The sequence below is a fragment of the Cololabis saira genome, chromosome 3 (assembly GCF_033807715.1).
Source record: "Cololabis saira isolate AMF1-May2022 chromosome 3, fColSai1.1, whole genome shotgun sequence".
NCBI lineage: Eukaryota > Metazoa > Chordata > Actinopteri > Beloniformes > Belonidae > Cololabis > Cololabis saira.
Window position 1 is genome coordinate 53,713,444 of NC_084589.1, and position 15,000 is coordinate 53,728,443.

The following is a 15,000-nucleotide window of genomic DNA, read 5'->3' on the forward strand; positions in this document are numbered from 1 at the left end:
AAAACGTACAAAAAGAAGTACGAAAAAAAAGTACGAAAAAACGCAAGAAAAATCGTACGAAAAAACGTACGAAAAAACGCACGAAAAAACGTACGAAAAAACGTACGAAAAAACGTACAAAAAGAAGTACGAAAAAAAAGTACGAAAAAACGTACGAAAAAACGCACGAAAAAACGTACGAAAAAACGCATGCTATCAGGCACCATTACTATGGAACCAACTTCCAATCTGGGTTAAGGAGGCTGACACCACCTCCACCTTTAAAACTAAACTTAAAACCTTTCTGTTTAGTAAAGCCTATAGTTAGTGTTTAGTAAACCTCTAGCTGGTGTTGGTAAATCTCTAGGTAGTGTAAACTCTAGTGTGTTAGAGTCAGTAGTCATAGTTGCAGCTATAGAACAAGACTATAATAGTTAGTCTCAAATATAGCTTGGTGGTAGATATGCTGCTATAGGCCTATGCTGCAGGGGGCACCGACATGATCCAAAACGTACGAAAAAACGCACGAAAAAACGTACGAAAAAACGTATGAAAAAACGCACGAAAAAACGTAGGAAAAATATAGCTTGGTGGTAGATATGCTGCTATAGGCCTATGCTGCAGGGGGGACCGACATGATATGCTGGGCGGTGCCTCTCACCCTTCTTCTCCTCTCCTTTTCCCTGCCTCTCTTCTCCATTTCCATTTTTATTTATTATAAATATCTCATAGCTATCATTTTTGTCCATCGTAGCTGTAGTTTCTTGTTCCCCTTTTTTCTCTTTTGTGCATGTTTGCAGGCCGGAGCCTCGGGAGCTGCGTTCTGGCCTGCGGTCCCGGTCCCCCCCCCCACCTCTGGTCATCCCGCTGCTGCTTCCACCTGCCTGCAGTCCCCCCCACCCCTCTTCCAGTTGTTGTTTACAGCTGTTGGTTAGGTTGTTTAGGTTGTTTACCGTCAGCGTGTTTGTGTGTTTACAGGTCAACAGTCAGAAGCTCTAAAGCTCAGATTTGGTTTATTTATTTGCATAAATCAGTTTAAATTCAAATCCAAAGCAGCCGAGCGACGCTGAGCTCTGATTGGTCCTTCAGGCCACTGGTTTATATCTAGTTTATAAAGTTTATAGCAGGCTTGCCACCCGTCCCTTAAAATACGGAATTGTTACGTAATTGGGAATTAAAAGTTGCGTTTCGTATTGAACCAATACAGACATTTATTATGCTCTTATTTATTTATGTTATAAGGTGAAGGTCGGAAAATGTGAATATATTGCAAAACTTAATTCTTAGTAAATTCAACTAAAGGTGAAACAAATTATTTCCCACTACATGCAAAGTGAGATATTTCAAGCCTTTATTTGTTATAATTTTGGTAATTATGACTCACAGTTTATGAAAACCCCAAATAAAAAAATCTCTATATTATGAAATCAATAAACAATTCAATCATCAAAATTATAACAAATAAAGGTTTAACATATCTTGCTTTGCATGTAATAAGACTATGTAATGTATTAGTTTTGCCTTTTAAGTTGAATTATTGAAATAAATTCACTTTTACACCATATTCTAGTTGAATTATTGAAATAAATTCACTTTTACACCATATTCTAGTTGAATTATTGAAATAAATTCACTTTTACACCATATTCTAGTTGAATTATTGAAATAAATTCACTTTTACACCATATTCTAGTTGAATTATTGAAATAAATTAACTTTTACACCATATTCTTCACCTGTAGGCTATATTACATCTGGGCTGATGTTACATACGTAGCATAGGAGGATATTTCAGTTGCTAGTATGGTTGTCTGTCTGTACAGTCATGCAAGTTCAATGCTATTAAAGCACTTTAAACTTTAAATCAAAGCATTTTGTTTTTTTCATATAAAATAAATAAATTTCTATGCAGTTTAGAAGTTTTGGGGATGTCCTTTTTTCGGCGCCTGCGCTGCTGAAATCAGGGTGTCCCTTATTTCTATTTCTGAAAGGTGGAAACCCTAGTTTATAGGTCTGCATCAGTTGTTGTTTACAGCTGTTGTTTAGGTTGTTTACAGTTGTTGTTTAGGTTGTTTACAGCTGTTGTTTAGATTGTTTACAGTTGTTGTTTAGGTTGTTTACAGCTGTTGTTTAGGTTGTTTACAGTTATTTAGGTCGAGTTCGGTTCCGTTTCCAGGTTTTAACCTCAAACTTTCCCTGAAAGCGTCTGAACCAGGACTCTTATTCTGAAAACCCTCCAGTCCCAGCTAACGGAGCTGAGCTCTTTCACAATAAGAGCCCAGATTAACGCAAACGGGCTTTTGTTTCACCGACCGGTGTCGGGTTCGGTTCGGAGGAAAGTTCTGACTCACCCGCCTCCCGGACTGGGTCTTCTTCATGCTGGATCTGTGTTCCGGGTCTGGGGGTCCGGGGGGTCCGGGGGCCCCTGGTCCGGGTCAGAGCCGGGTCCTGGTCCGGGTCAGAGCCGGGTCCTGGTCCGGGTCCAGGGGGGTCCGGGTCCGGGAACTGTTTCAGACAAGGCGATGTTTAAATTCATCCATCCAAGAGGGAAAAGGAATGTGGTCCTGGTCCTGGTCCGGGTTCAGAGCCGGGTCCGGGGTCTACCTCCAGGGGGACCGGGGACACCGGGGCCTCCTGCTCCGCCTGGCCGGGTCTGGGGCTCGGGTCCTCGGCTCTGCAGCTCCGCCGGTCCCGCTGCGCTGTGAGCGGCAGCAGCAGCCGCTCGGTGTCCGGGGAGGGTTGAGTTACTGCGGTTACTCCGCCCCGCGGCCCCGCGGCCCCGCGGCCCCCGCTGATGCTGCCGGAGCCCCGGCAGGCGGCGCCGCGGCGCCCCCGTGTGGAGGACCGGGGGATGGCGGGGACGGGGGACCCGAACTGTCCCGAGACCAGAGAACCAGGAGAACCAGGTCCAGGAGACGGGGCTTGTTGAGCCGCATTTTGTAATAAACGTCCAAAATGTAATAACTTTGTCATTTCATTTTGTAATAAACGTCCAAAATGTAATTCATTTGTCATTTTATTTTGTAATAAACTACCGCATTTTGTAATAAACTGCTGCATTTTGTAATAAACTGCCCCAACGCGTTTTGTAATAAATTATACTAATACTTCTATCTGTGCAATAATCCACTACATGTGTAACTATATACTTTCATCTGTAAATAGAATCTCAGGTCTTCATTATTCAAATGCACCTTAACCTTTTTTTTTTTTTTTTTACATTTTTTTATATTATTTATATTTCTTATATTCTTATTGTTTGCACTATTGTTCTTATTTGTCTTGCACTGGAGAAGTGATGCTGCTTTCAATCTCACTGTACCAGGTACACTGACAATAAAGTATTCTATTCTATTCTATTCTATTCTATTCTATTCTATTCTATTCTATTCTATTCTATTCCAGTCATGTGGAACACCTGGCCAGGTGCTCCACATGACTCGTCAGATTTGGCTCCGCCCACCTCCGGTTTGGCTCCGCCCACCTCCGGTTTGGCTCCGCCCACCTCAGGTTTGGCTCCGCCCACCTCAGGACCAGCAGGACAAACACACACAACTACACGACACATTTTTAAAGAAAAACAAAGACACAATGATGTTTTCTGAGCTCAGTTCTCTCATTTATTGTTCATTTATGACTCCTGATCAGCAGGAGAAACTGTACACATGAAGTTATTGATCCATGTTATTGATCCATGTTATTGATCCATGTTATTGATCCATGTTATTGATCCATGTTATTGATCCATGTTATTGATCCATGTTATCAACAACAAAAATCCAGAGACGACGACCGTGAAGGAAAATAAAGAGGAATAAAATCATTAAATATGAAATATGAAATATGTCGTTACAACAACTGAACCTCAGCCTTAACCTTAGCTCAGGTGGTAGAGCGGGTCGTCCAATGATGGGAAGGTCGGCGGTTTGAATCCCGCTCCGTTCCAGTTTGCTGTCGTAGTGTCCTTGGGCAAGACACCTTACCCACCTTGCCCCGTGTGAGTGTGTATGAATGTTGGTGGTGGTCGGAGGGGCCGTTTGGCGCGATATGGCAGCCACGCTTCTGTCAGTATGCCCCAGGGCAGCTGTGGCTACAAACGTAGCAGCTGTGGCTACAAATGTAGCAGCTGTGGCTACAAATGTAGCAGCTGTGGCTACAAACGTTAGCAGCTGTGGCTACAAACGTAGCAGCTGTGGCTACAAACGTAGCAGCTGTGGCTACAAATGTAGCAGCTGTGGCTACAAATGTAGCAGCTGTGGCTACAAACGTTAGCAGCTGTGGCTACAAACGTAGCAGCTGTGGCCACAAACGTAGCAGCTGTGGCTACAAACGTAGCAGCCGTGGCTACAAACGTAGCAGCCGTGGCTACAAACGTAGCAGCCGTGGCTACAAACATAGCAGCCGTGGCTACAAACGTAGCAGCTGTGGCTACAAACGTAGCAGCTGTGGCTACAAATGTAGCAACCGTGGCTACAAACGTAGCAGCCGTGGCTACAAACGTAGCAGCTGTGGCTACTAACGTAGCAGCTGTGGCTACAAACGTAGCAGCTGTGGCTACTTACGTAGCAGCTGTGGCTACAAACGTAGCAGCTGTGGCTACAAACGTAGCAACCGTGGCTACAAACGTAGCAGCTGTGGCTACAAACGTAGCAGCCGTGGCTACAAACGTAGCAGCCGTTGCTACAAACGTAGCAGCCGTGGCTACAAACGTAGCAGCCGTTGCTACAAACGTAGCAGCCGTGGCTACAAACGTAGCAGCCGTGGCTACAGATGTAGCAGCTGTGGCTACAAACGTAGCAGCTGTGGCTAAAAACGTAGCAGCCGTGGCTACAAACGTAGCAGCCGTTGCTACAAACGTAGCAGCTGTGGCTACAAACGTAGCAGCCGTGGCTACAAACGTAGCAGCCGTGGCTACAAACGTAGCAACCGTGGCTACAAACGTAGCAGCCGTGGCTACAAACGTAGCAGCCGTGGCTACAAACGTAGCAGCTGTGGCTACAAATGTAGCAACCGTGGCTACAAACGTAGCAGCTGTGGCTACTAACGTAGCAGCTGTGGCTACAAACGTAGCAGCTGTGGCTACAAACGTAGCAGCTGTGGCTACAAACGTAGCAGCTGTGGCTACAAACGTAGCAGCTGTGGCTACTAACGTAGCAGCCGTGGCTACAAACGTAGCAGCTGTGGCTACAGACGTAGCAGCTGTGGCTACAAACGTAGCAGCTGTGGCTACAGACGTAGCAGCTGTGGCTACAAACGTAGCAGCCGTGGCTACAAACGTAGCAGCTGTGGCTACAGATGTAGCAGCTGTGGCTACAAACGTAGCAGCTGTGGCTACAAACGTAGCAGCCGTGGCTACAGATGTAGCAGCTGTGGCTACAAACGTAGCAGCTGTGGCTACAAACGTAGCAGCCGTGGCTACAAACGTAGCAGCCGTTGCTACAAATGTAGCAGCTGCGGCTACAAACGTAGCAGCCGTGGCTACAAACGTAGCAGCTGTGGCTACAAACGTAGCTACCACCACCAGTGAGGATGTGAATGAATGAATAATGATCTCTGTAAAGCTCTGAGATTCATTGAATGTAAAGTTCATTACAAGTTAAATTCATTATTATTATTATTATTATTATTATTATGAACCGAGTCCTGAGACAGTCGTCTCAGAGTAGAGGTGGAGACACCTGGGACAGGTGGAGACACCTGGGACAGGTGGAGACACCTGGGACAGGTGGAGACACCTGGGACAGGTGGAGACACCTGGGACAGATGGAGACACCTGGGACAGGTGAAGACACCTGGGACAGGTGGAGACACCTGGCACAGGTGGAGGCACCTGGGACAGGTGAGCTCCAGGTGAGTGTAACCGGTGTGATCTTAGTGGTGTGCGTTGTGTTTTAAACAGACGGGACTCAGACCAGCAGGACTCTTTTGGAGGCGATCTCCATTTATTTTCTGACAAACAGAAATAAAAGAACGTTTCCTCCAGTCAAAACATGCAGCGAGTTGAGCCCCTACACAGGTAATAAAGAATATTAACATAATACAAGGGAAACCCAAACTGTGTCTATCAGAGACTTCACATCACTCACCTCTCCCATTGACATCAGTAACAAAAGGGGAGAGGTGAAGGGGGGAGAAATCATTTATACAGGTGGGGGGGGGGGGGGGGGTCACAGAAATCACTTATACAGGTGGGGGGGGGGGGGGGGTCACAGAAATCACTTATACAGGTGGGGGGGGGGGGGGGGGGTGCGGGGTCACAGAAATCATTTATACTGGTGGGGGGGGGGTCACAGAAATCATTTATACAGGTGGGGGGGGGGGGGGGGGGGGGGTCACATAAATCATTTATACAGGTGGGGGGGGGGGTCACAGAAATCATTTATACAGGTGGGGGGGGGGGGGGGGGGGGTCACAGAAATCATTATACAGGTGGGGGGGGGGGGGGGGGGGGTCACAGAAATCATTATACAGGTGGGGGGGGGGGGTCACAGAAATCATTTATACAGGTGGGGGGGGGGGGGGGGGGTCAGAAATCATTATACAGGTGGGGGGGGGGGGGGGGGGGGGGGTCACAGAAATGTCCGTGGGGGAAAAACAAACTAAAACACAAAAGGTTCCACATGTTTCTGGAGGTTTGACATGTCAGGTAAACTAAAATAACAGATTTTGGTGATTATAAAATATAAAATAAATGCATATACACAAATGGAAAAGTTACATGAGTACAGGTGAGTACAGGTAAGTTACAGGTAAGTTACAGGTGAGACAGGTGAGCTCCAGGTGAGATCAGCAGGTCTCCTCCAGGCCGACCAATCGGCTGCTCTCCTCCCAGAGTCTCCTGGCCGTCTCGTCGTCCCGCCCCTCCGGCGCCGCCGGCGTCTCCGCACAGTCGCTACGGAAACGGAGAGGGAGGATTAAAGGTGTGACCTCTGACCCGTACCTGACCCCTGACCCTCACCGGAAGTATCCCCTGGTCTTGTCCTCCAGGCCCGGTTCTACAGCCAGGTAGACCGAGGTCTGGGCCCCCTGGACCGGGGTCTGACCCCTGACCTCTACCTGACCCCCCTGACCTCTGACCCCTGACCCCTGACCCGTACCTGACCCCTGACCCTCACTGGAAGTATCCGCTGGTCTTGTCCTCCAGGCCCGGTTCTACAGCCAGGTAGACCGAGGCCTGGGCCCCCTGGACCGGGGTCTGACCCCTGACTTCTACCTGACCCCCCTGACCTCTGACCCCTGACCCGTACCTGAAGTATCCCCCGGTCTTGTCCTCCAGGCCCGGTTCCAGGGCCAGGTACAGGGTGGTCTGACTCCCCTGGACCGGCGTCTTCATCAACATCAGCGCCGGCAGACGCAGCAGGAACCCCAGGACCGGGAACCAGCCCTCCAGGTGCCGACCCAGGTCGGTCCGGATCACCCCGGGGTGCAGGGAGAACGAGGACACGCCGGAACCTGCAGGACAGGGGGACGAGAGAGGACAGGTGAGTCTACAGGTGAGGACAGGTGGACCGGGGGACGGGCGGGACGGGGGGGCAGGTGATTTATTTGATTTATATATAATATAATGTATATTTATATATTATGCGTGCGAGTGTGTGCGAATGCGAGTGTGTGCGTGTGAGTGCGTGCGAATGCGAGTGCATGCGTGCGAGTGCGTGCGAATGCGAGTGCGTGCGTGTGAGTGCGTGCGTGCGAGTGCGTGCGAGTGCGTGCGAATGCGAGTGCGTGCGTGTGAGTGCGAGTGCGAGTGCGTGCATGCGCGAGTGCGTGCGTGCGTGCGAGTGCGTGCGTGCGTGCGAGTGCGTGCGAATGCGAGTGCGTGCGAATGCGAGTGCGTGCGTGCGAGTGCGTGCATGCATGCATGCGAGTGCGTGTGAGTGCGAGGGAATACGAGTGCGTGCAAGTGCGTGTGAGTGCGTGCGAATGCGAGTGCGTGCGTGTGGGTGCGAGTGCGAGTGCGTGTGAGTGCGAGGGAATACGAGTGTGTGCGAGTGCGTGTGAGTGCAAATGCGAGTGCGTGCGCGTGCGAATGCGAGTGCGTGCGAGTGCGTGCGAGTGCGTGCGAGTACGTGAGTGCGTGTGAGTGCGATTGCGCGTGAGTGCGTGTGAGTGCGTGCGAGTGCGTGCAAGTTTGTGCGAGTGCGAGTGTGTGCGAATGCGAGTGCGTGCGTGTGAGTGCGAGTGCGTGCGTGCGAGTGTGTGCGAATGCGAGTGCGTGCGTGCGTGCGTGTGAGTGCGATTGCGCGTGAGTGCGTGTGAGTGCGTGCAAGTTTGTGCGAGTGCGTGCATGTGTGAGAGTGCGTGCAAGTTTGTGCGAGTGCGTGCGAGTGCTTGCGAGTGCGCGCAAGTGTGTGTGAGTGCGTGCAAATGCGAGTGCGTGCGAGTGCGAGTGCGTGCAAGTTTGTGCGAGTGCGTGCGTGCGAGTGCGTGCGAGTGCGTGCGAGTGCGTGTGAGTGCGTGCGTGTGAGTGCAAGTGCGTTCGAGTGCGTGCGAGTGTGTGCAAGTGCGTGCGGATGCGAGTGCGTGCAAGTTTGTGCGAGTGCGTGCGTGCGTGCGAGTGTGTGCAAGTGCGTGCGAATGCGAGTGCGTGCGTGTGAGTGCGTGCGAATGCGTGCGAGTTTGTGCGTGTGCGTGCGTGCAAGTGCGTGCGTGCGTGTGCGTGCATGCATGCGTGCGAGTTTGTGCGTGCAAGTGCGTGCGAGTGCGTGTGCGTGCATGCGTGCGTGTGAGTGCGTGCGTGCGAGTGCGTGCGTGTGCGTGCGTGCGAGTGCGTGCGAGTGCGTGCGTGAGTGCGTGCGAGTGCGTGCGTGCGTGCGTGTGCGTGCGTGCGTGCATGCGTGTGCGTGCATGCGTGCGTGCAAGTGCGTGCGTGTGCGTGCGGGACCTCTGAGTCTTCGTCCCAGCTCGCGACTGAACAGCACGTTAGCTAGCTTGCTCTGCTGGTAGCTCTGCAGGCGACTGTAGGGACGTCGGCTGAAGTTCAGGTCCTCAAGGTGGACGACGCCTGGGGGACGAGGAGAGACACCTTTAGTCGGGGGGGGGGTCCCGGGGGGGTGGCTTTAGCGGCTAGTGCGGCGGCAGCTAACCTCCGCGGTGCGCCACGGACGCCACCGTCACCACGCGGCTGGGGGCGGAGCTACGCAGCAGCGGCAGCAACATGTTGGTCAGCAGGAAGTGGCCCAGGTGATTGACAGCCAGCTGCGTCTCCAACCCGTCCTCCGTCAGGGACATGGGACACATCATGACCCCTGGGGGTCAGAGGTCAGGGGTCAGGTGGGTGCAGGGGGCGGGGCTCCCCGGGGGCGGGGCTTCACCAGGGGACGGGGCTCACCTGCGTTGTTGACCAGCACGTCCAGCCGCTCCTCGCTGCCCAGCAGCTCTTGAGCAAACGTCCTGACGGAGTAGAGCGAGGACAAGTCCAGGTGTCGAACCAGCACGTTCCCGTTCCCCGTGGACGACCGGATCTCCTCTGCTGCCTGCTCAGCCCGGGTCAGGTCCCTGCAGGCCAGGATCACCCGGGCCCCTGGGAATGAAATAATTCAAAATTAAACTATTTTCCTTGGAGTTTACATGGAAATAGTAATTGTGAATTGAGGTTTCCATGGAAACACGTTTGATGGTCTTTCTCCAATTCCTCTCCAGGTCTGGGGGTTGAAGGTTCTGATTGGATAGGGGGGGGACCGGAAGTTAAACTACCGGTTGAAAAACTAACTTAGTCGCTACAACTTTGAAAAGATCACCATTCTGATGCTTCCTGTTTCCATCTGTTCTTTTAATTCTATTTATTAAATAAATGGTCTCTGCTCTTGACCAGCGTTTACTGCTGCTGCATCTGGAAACTTTGTTAGGAAAACCAGCCCAGTGGAATATAAGATCATGGAGACAGACGGGCGAGGGAACGAGCAGAAAGAAAGACCGGGATTAATTTAAAGAGGAATGAGTGGATACATTTTTTTTCGTTTTTTTCTTTTTTTATTTCTTTTTTGTTATTCTTTTTTAAATTATTATTTATTTATTTTTTATTTATTTCTTTTCTTTTTTTAAATTTTCTTTTCTTTTTTTATTGAATTGTATTTATTGTTTTTATTTTATTTTATTTGTTTATTTGTATTTTTATTTGTATTTTTTAAATGGTTTTCGGTATTCCCCCCGCTCCACTCTCTTCTGGCGTTCCTCAGGGGTCTATCCTGGGGCCTCTACTGTGCTCCCTTTAGGAGGTAGGGTCTCTAGGGTCCTGGTCTAGACCAGGTCTTACCTCTGCGGGCCAGGTCTCTGCAGGTCTCCTTCCCGATGCCGGTGTTTGCTCCGGTGATGACGACCGTCTTCCCGTCCAGACGAATCGTAGACCGACACACACCGCCGGCAATCCACTTCCTGAGAGCAACACAACCTGAAAATACACACATATACACACATGTAAATACACACATACACACACAAATACACACATACGCACACATATGAATGAATAACTTTATTGTCGCTGGTCTGGCGTCGCAGCACAGTGAGATGAACCAGTACAACCATCAGGACACAGACAAAACAAATAACAATACATGAGTAACTGGTGAGAACAGATCAGAGAAAGGATGACACTGGGGAGGGAGGAGGGAAAAAGGATCCTCATACTGTGTATAAATATACAGTGTTAAAGTGCAAAAAAATCAGCTCAGCACAGAAAGCAACATGACAAATTTAACGTCACAAGGCTTGCACAGTGTGTGTGTGTGTGTGTGTGTGTGGGGGGGGGGATCCCGGCACAGTACCCCAAGTGAGCACCGCGGCCAGTGGCGCGGCTCTCAAACCTGTTGACTGTGTTGGGGGGGGTTGATAAGAGGGGGGGCCGGGGAAGGCGTTGACTATAAAGGAAGGTGTATTTATCATTGTGTGTGTGTGTGTAGCGATGAGTCCGTGAACTTCTCTCAGAGCTGCTCCTCAGCCAATGTCCTTGATGTTGTCAGGCGGCTCGGTACAGTTCTGAAACAGGTCCACAGATGTTCCTGAGAGGGGAGGGTTAGTGGGGGCAGAGTCACCTTGTTTACATTCCACCAGAGAGATTGTGACCAAAACCGCTCTGTCAAGGCCAGATTATAGAATCAACAATTATATTGATAACAGACAGACTCAGTAATTTTCCGTCAGCCTTCAGTCTCTGGTTCATCAATGGCGACTCCAATCAGACGAATTTGTGATCAATTTCCGCCAAGCCAAGCTTCCAACTTCTCCAAGGTCTTCTCCATCTTGCCAATGAGCTCAAAGACGCCGCCAGCCTGCGATTCTGTTAGCAGTAGTAGTAGCAGTAGTAGTAGTAGTATTAGTAGTAGTAGCAGTAGGAGTAGTAGTAGTAGTAGTAGTAGTAGTAGTAGTAGTAGCAGTAGTAGTAATAGTAGTAGTAGCAGTAGCAGTAGGAGTAGTAGTAGTAGTAGTAGTAGTAGTAGTAGTAGCAGTAGTAGCAGTAGTAGTAGTAGTAGTAGCAGTAGTAGTAGTAGTAGTAGTAGTAGCAGTAGCAGTAGCAGTAGTAGTAGTAGTAGCAGTAGCAGTAGCAGTAGCAGTAGTAGTAGTAGTAGTAGCAGTAGTAGTAGTAGTAGTAGTAGTAGCAGTAGCAGTAGCAGTAGTAGTAGTAGTAGCAGTAGCAGTAGCAGTAGCAGTAGTAGTAGTAGTAGTAGTAGTAGTAGTAGTAGTAGTAGCAGTAGCAGTAGTAGCAGTAGTAGTAGTAGTAGTAGCAGTAGCAGTAGCAGTAGTAGTAGTAGCAGTAGTAGCAGTAGCAGTAGCAGTAGTAGCAGTAGCAGCAGTAGTAGTAGTAGTAGTAGCAGTAGTAGCAGCAGTAGTAGTAGCAGTAGTAGTAGTAGTAGTAGTAGTAGCAGTAGCAGCAGTAGTAGTAGTAGTAGTAGTAGTAGCAGTAGCAGTAGTAGTAGTAGCAGTAGTAGCAGTAGCAGTAGTAGCAGTAGTAGTAGTAGTAGTAGCAGTAGCAGTAGCAGTAGTAGTAGTAGTAGTAGTAGCAGTAGCAGTAGCAGTAGTAGCAGTAGTAGTAGTAGTAGTAGCAGTAGCAGTAGCAGTAGTAGTAGTAGCAGTAGTAGCAGTAGCAGTAGCAGCAGTAGCAGTAGCAGCAGTAGTAGTAGTAGTAGTAGCAGTAGCAGCAGTAGTAGTAGTAGTAGTAGCAGTAGTAGTAGTAGTAGTAGCAGTAGTAGTATTAGTAGCAGTAGTAGTAGTAGTGGTAGTAGCAGTAGCGGTAGTAGTAGTAGTATTAGTAGTAGTAGTAGTAGAAATTGTAGCAGTATAGGGCTTGGTCACCAAGGTGCATTCTGGGACGCGGCGGCCATGTTGGAAGCCTCGCAGTGTAAACAAACAGCAGTGTGGTGCAACCTGATCTCACAAAAATCCGTGAAATGCCCACGACCTCTTACTACTATTTTCCGTGGTACCAACACGGAAAGTGGTATAATTCCGTGTGAGCACCACGGATATTGTACCATGCAAAGTCAATGGGATCCGTTGTCGTGATATATACACGGATTATGACATTATTATTATTTATATATTATTCTTTGTTATAGTGGCTAAATTATGCGTTTTTGTCACGCAAGTTACTGTTTGTTACTGTCAGTTTGTAAAAGCATGTTTTTAACGCTGTTTTAGCAGTGTTTTATTGAGGTTTTAATGGGAGCACCACGGATATAGTAGGCTACCATGCGAAGTCAATGGGATCCGTCACCTGATTTGACTGCTGTCATACCATTGAATGAAGCACAAAACGATAGCAATCATCCCATAGATATGGGCCAGTAGGGCCCTACTCTACCTACTAGTAGGCGCAGGAGGCTGTTATCACCCCTTTCTATGGCTAACCCCATGTTATTAATGCTCAGTAGGCACAGAAGTTTTGTTATGAAGCTCACACCTCACCTCCCTTTTTTATGTATTTAGCTAGAATTTTAAAACCTGAACAAAAGAATTCAACTTAAAATGCCGGATCTTGTCCATTAAAAACAATACTTTTTGGAACATAGTGTAACGACCACAGATAAGATAAGGCCTTGCCCGCCTGGGCAACACATCAGCATTTGGCCGACTGGTTAGTGCAGTTGACTGTGGTCTGGGAGACTGGTTAGTGCAGTTGACTGTGGTCTGGGAGACTGGTTAGTGCAGTTGACTGTGGTCTGGGAGACTGGTTAGTGCAGTTGACTGTGGTCTGGGAGACTGGTTAGTGCAGTTGACTGTGGTCTGGGAGACTGGTTAGTGCAGTTGACTGTGGTCTGGGAGACTGGTTATTGCAGTTGACTGTGGTCTGGGAGACTGGTTAGTGCAGTTGACTGTGGTCTGGGAGACTGGTTAGTGCAGTTGACTGTGGTCTGGGAGACTGGTTAGTGCAGTTGACTGTGGTCTGGGAGACTGGTTATTGCAGTTGACTGTGGTCTGGGAGACTGGTTAGTGCAGTTGACTGTGGTCTGGGAGACTGGTTAGTGCAGTTGACTGTGGTCTGGGAGACTGGTTAGTGCAGTTGACTGTGGTCTGGGAGACTGGTTAGTGCAGTTGACTGTGGTCTGGGAGACTGTGGTTCGAGACACGCTCTGGGCACGACTTGTTCGCCACAGTATTTTCCTCATTGTGTTATGGTTTTCTTTTAATATCTTTAACATTTCTAAACACAAAAACACGAAAGTGTCCTTGATAATTCAATAATACAATAGGTTCATGTTAAGGACATCCGTTTGAATTAGTTCTCCTTCGATTATGACATGTTATTAATGCTCAGTAGGCACAGGAGGTTTGTTATGTATTGTTATAGGTATTATATAGGTTTGCCTGTGAGGCCTATTTCGTGTCTATTTTTGCACAGTTCACTAACGCTTTGAGCTAGGAGGCTGAAATTCTAGACTCTGTATCAGGATGTGACTCTCATCCACTGTGCCGAGTTTCAGATCTGTGTGACCTTCGGAAGTGTCAAAGGTCACCGTGTGTGGTGCTTTTTTCGGGCCTTTTTTGTGTGTTTTTTGAATAATTCACTAACGCTTTGAGCTGGGAGGGTGATTTTTGACTAAGTTGCAATGCAGAAGGCCCTTTGCTAGGATCTTTTGGTCCCGTGGCTGTACGACTTCCACAGAGCTAGTTGGCATTGCAGAGGGTTCACAGAGTTGAGACTTGGCAAGCCCAATCTAGGCCCCATATGGAGGCCACAGGTCAAGTTTTACTTGGTTTGGTCAAATGTTGTGGCAACGGCGTCCGTTCGAATGTTGGAAAAGGTGATGTTTCAAAGCCCCGCCCATCGAACAGTACAGGTCCGATCTGCACCAGACTAATGTCTGCCTGATCAGGGGATGCCCCCCAAACAACATATACAAAATTCAGACTTCTAGCTAAAAGCATTAGTGAACTATGCAAAAAAGACACAAAATAGGCCCCGTTCCATTAGTCAGGAGGCTCTCAGAGCTAGAGGTTTCTACACCCTCCTAACCAGCCAGAACGTTTTGGAGGAAACACTGTTGCAAAAGTCATAGAAATTTGAATTTTTTATGTTGTTTGGGGGCATCCCATCGCATAGTACTATATCCGTGGTGCTCCCATTAAAACCTCAATAAAACACTGCTAAAACAGCGTTAAAAACATGCTTTTACAAACTGACAGTAAAAATCAGTACCTTGCGCGACAAGAACTCATAATTTAACCAAAATAACAAAGAATAATATATAAATAATAATAATGTCATAATCCGTGTATATATCACGACCACGGATCCCATTGACTTTGCATAGTACTATATCCGTGGTGCTCACACGGAATTATACCATTTTCCGTGTATATACAGTACCACGGAAAATAGTGGTGAGAGGTCGTGGACATTTCACAGATTTTTGTGAGATCAGGTTCCCTACTAAAGAGTGGAGCTCTGACGACGATTTACTGCTGCAGTTTTGCACCACCGACAAAACGGTGACAAGTTACACCGTTAGCGATCACCACGTCTGTTACGTGTGGAGCTGCTGTAGCTACAACACAGCAACGGGTTACCATGGTTACAGAATA

The 15,000-nt window shown here is 48.5% G+C and overlaps 2 protein-coding genes across 2 annotated transcripts in view; both read right to left on the bottom strand.

Annotated features, from left to right (window-relative positions):
- Positions 1–2,716, bottom strand: part of plekho1b (pleckstrin homology domain containing, family O member 1b) — a 13,802-nt gene extending 11,086 nt beyond the window's left edge. The window contains exon 1 of the mRNA XM_061717794.1: positions 2,331–2,716. Within this exon, the coding sequence (XP_061573778.1) occupies positions 2,331–2,357 (27 nt within the window). The 5' untranslated portion in view covers positions 2,358–2,716. The remainder of the gene's footprint in view (positions 1–2,330) is intronic.
- A 3,830-nt stretch (positions 2,717–6,546) lies between these two features.
- Positions 6,547–15,000, bottom strand: part of si:dkey-23o4.6 (retinol dehydrogenase 12) — a 9,086-nt gene continuing 632 nt past the window's right edge. Inside the window, exons 2-7 of the mRNA XM_061717795.1 lie at positions 10,235–10,369; positions 9,311–9,502; positions 9,066–9,227; positions 8,864–8,983; positions 7,227–7,431; positions 6,547–6,871 (exon numbers count right to left, since the gene is read on the bottom strand). Coding sequence (XP_061573779.1) covers positions 6,766–6,871; positions 7,227–7,431; positions 8,864–8,983; positions 9,066–9,227; positions 9,311–9,502; positions 10,235–10,369 — 920 coding nt within the window. The 3' untranslated portion in view covers positions 6,547–6,765. The remainder of the gene's footprint in view (positions 6,872–7,226; positions 7,432–8,863; positions 8,984–9,065; positions 9,228–9,310; positions 9,503–10,234; positions 10,370–15,000) is intronic.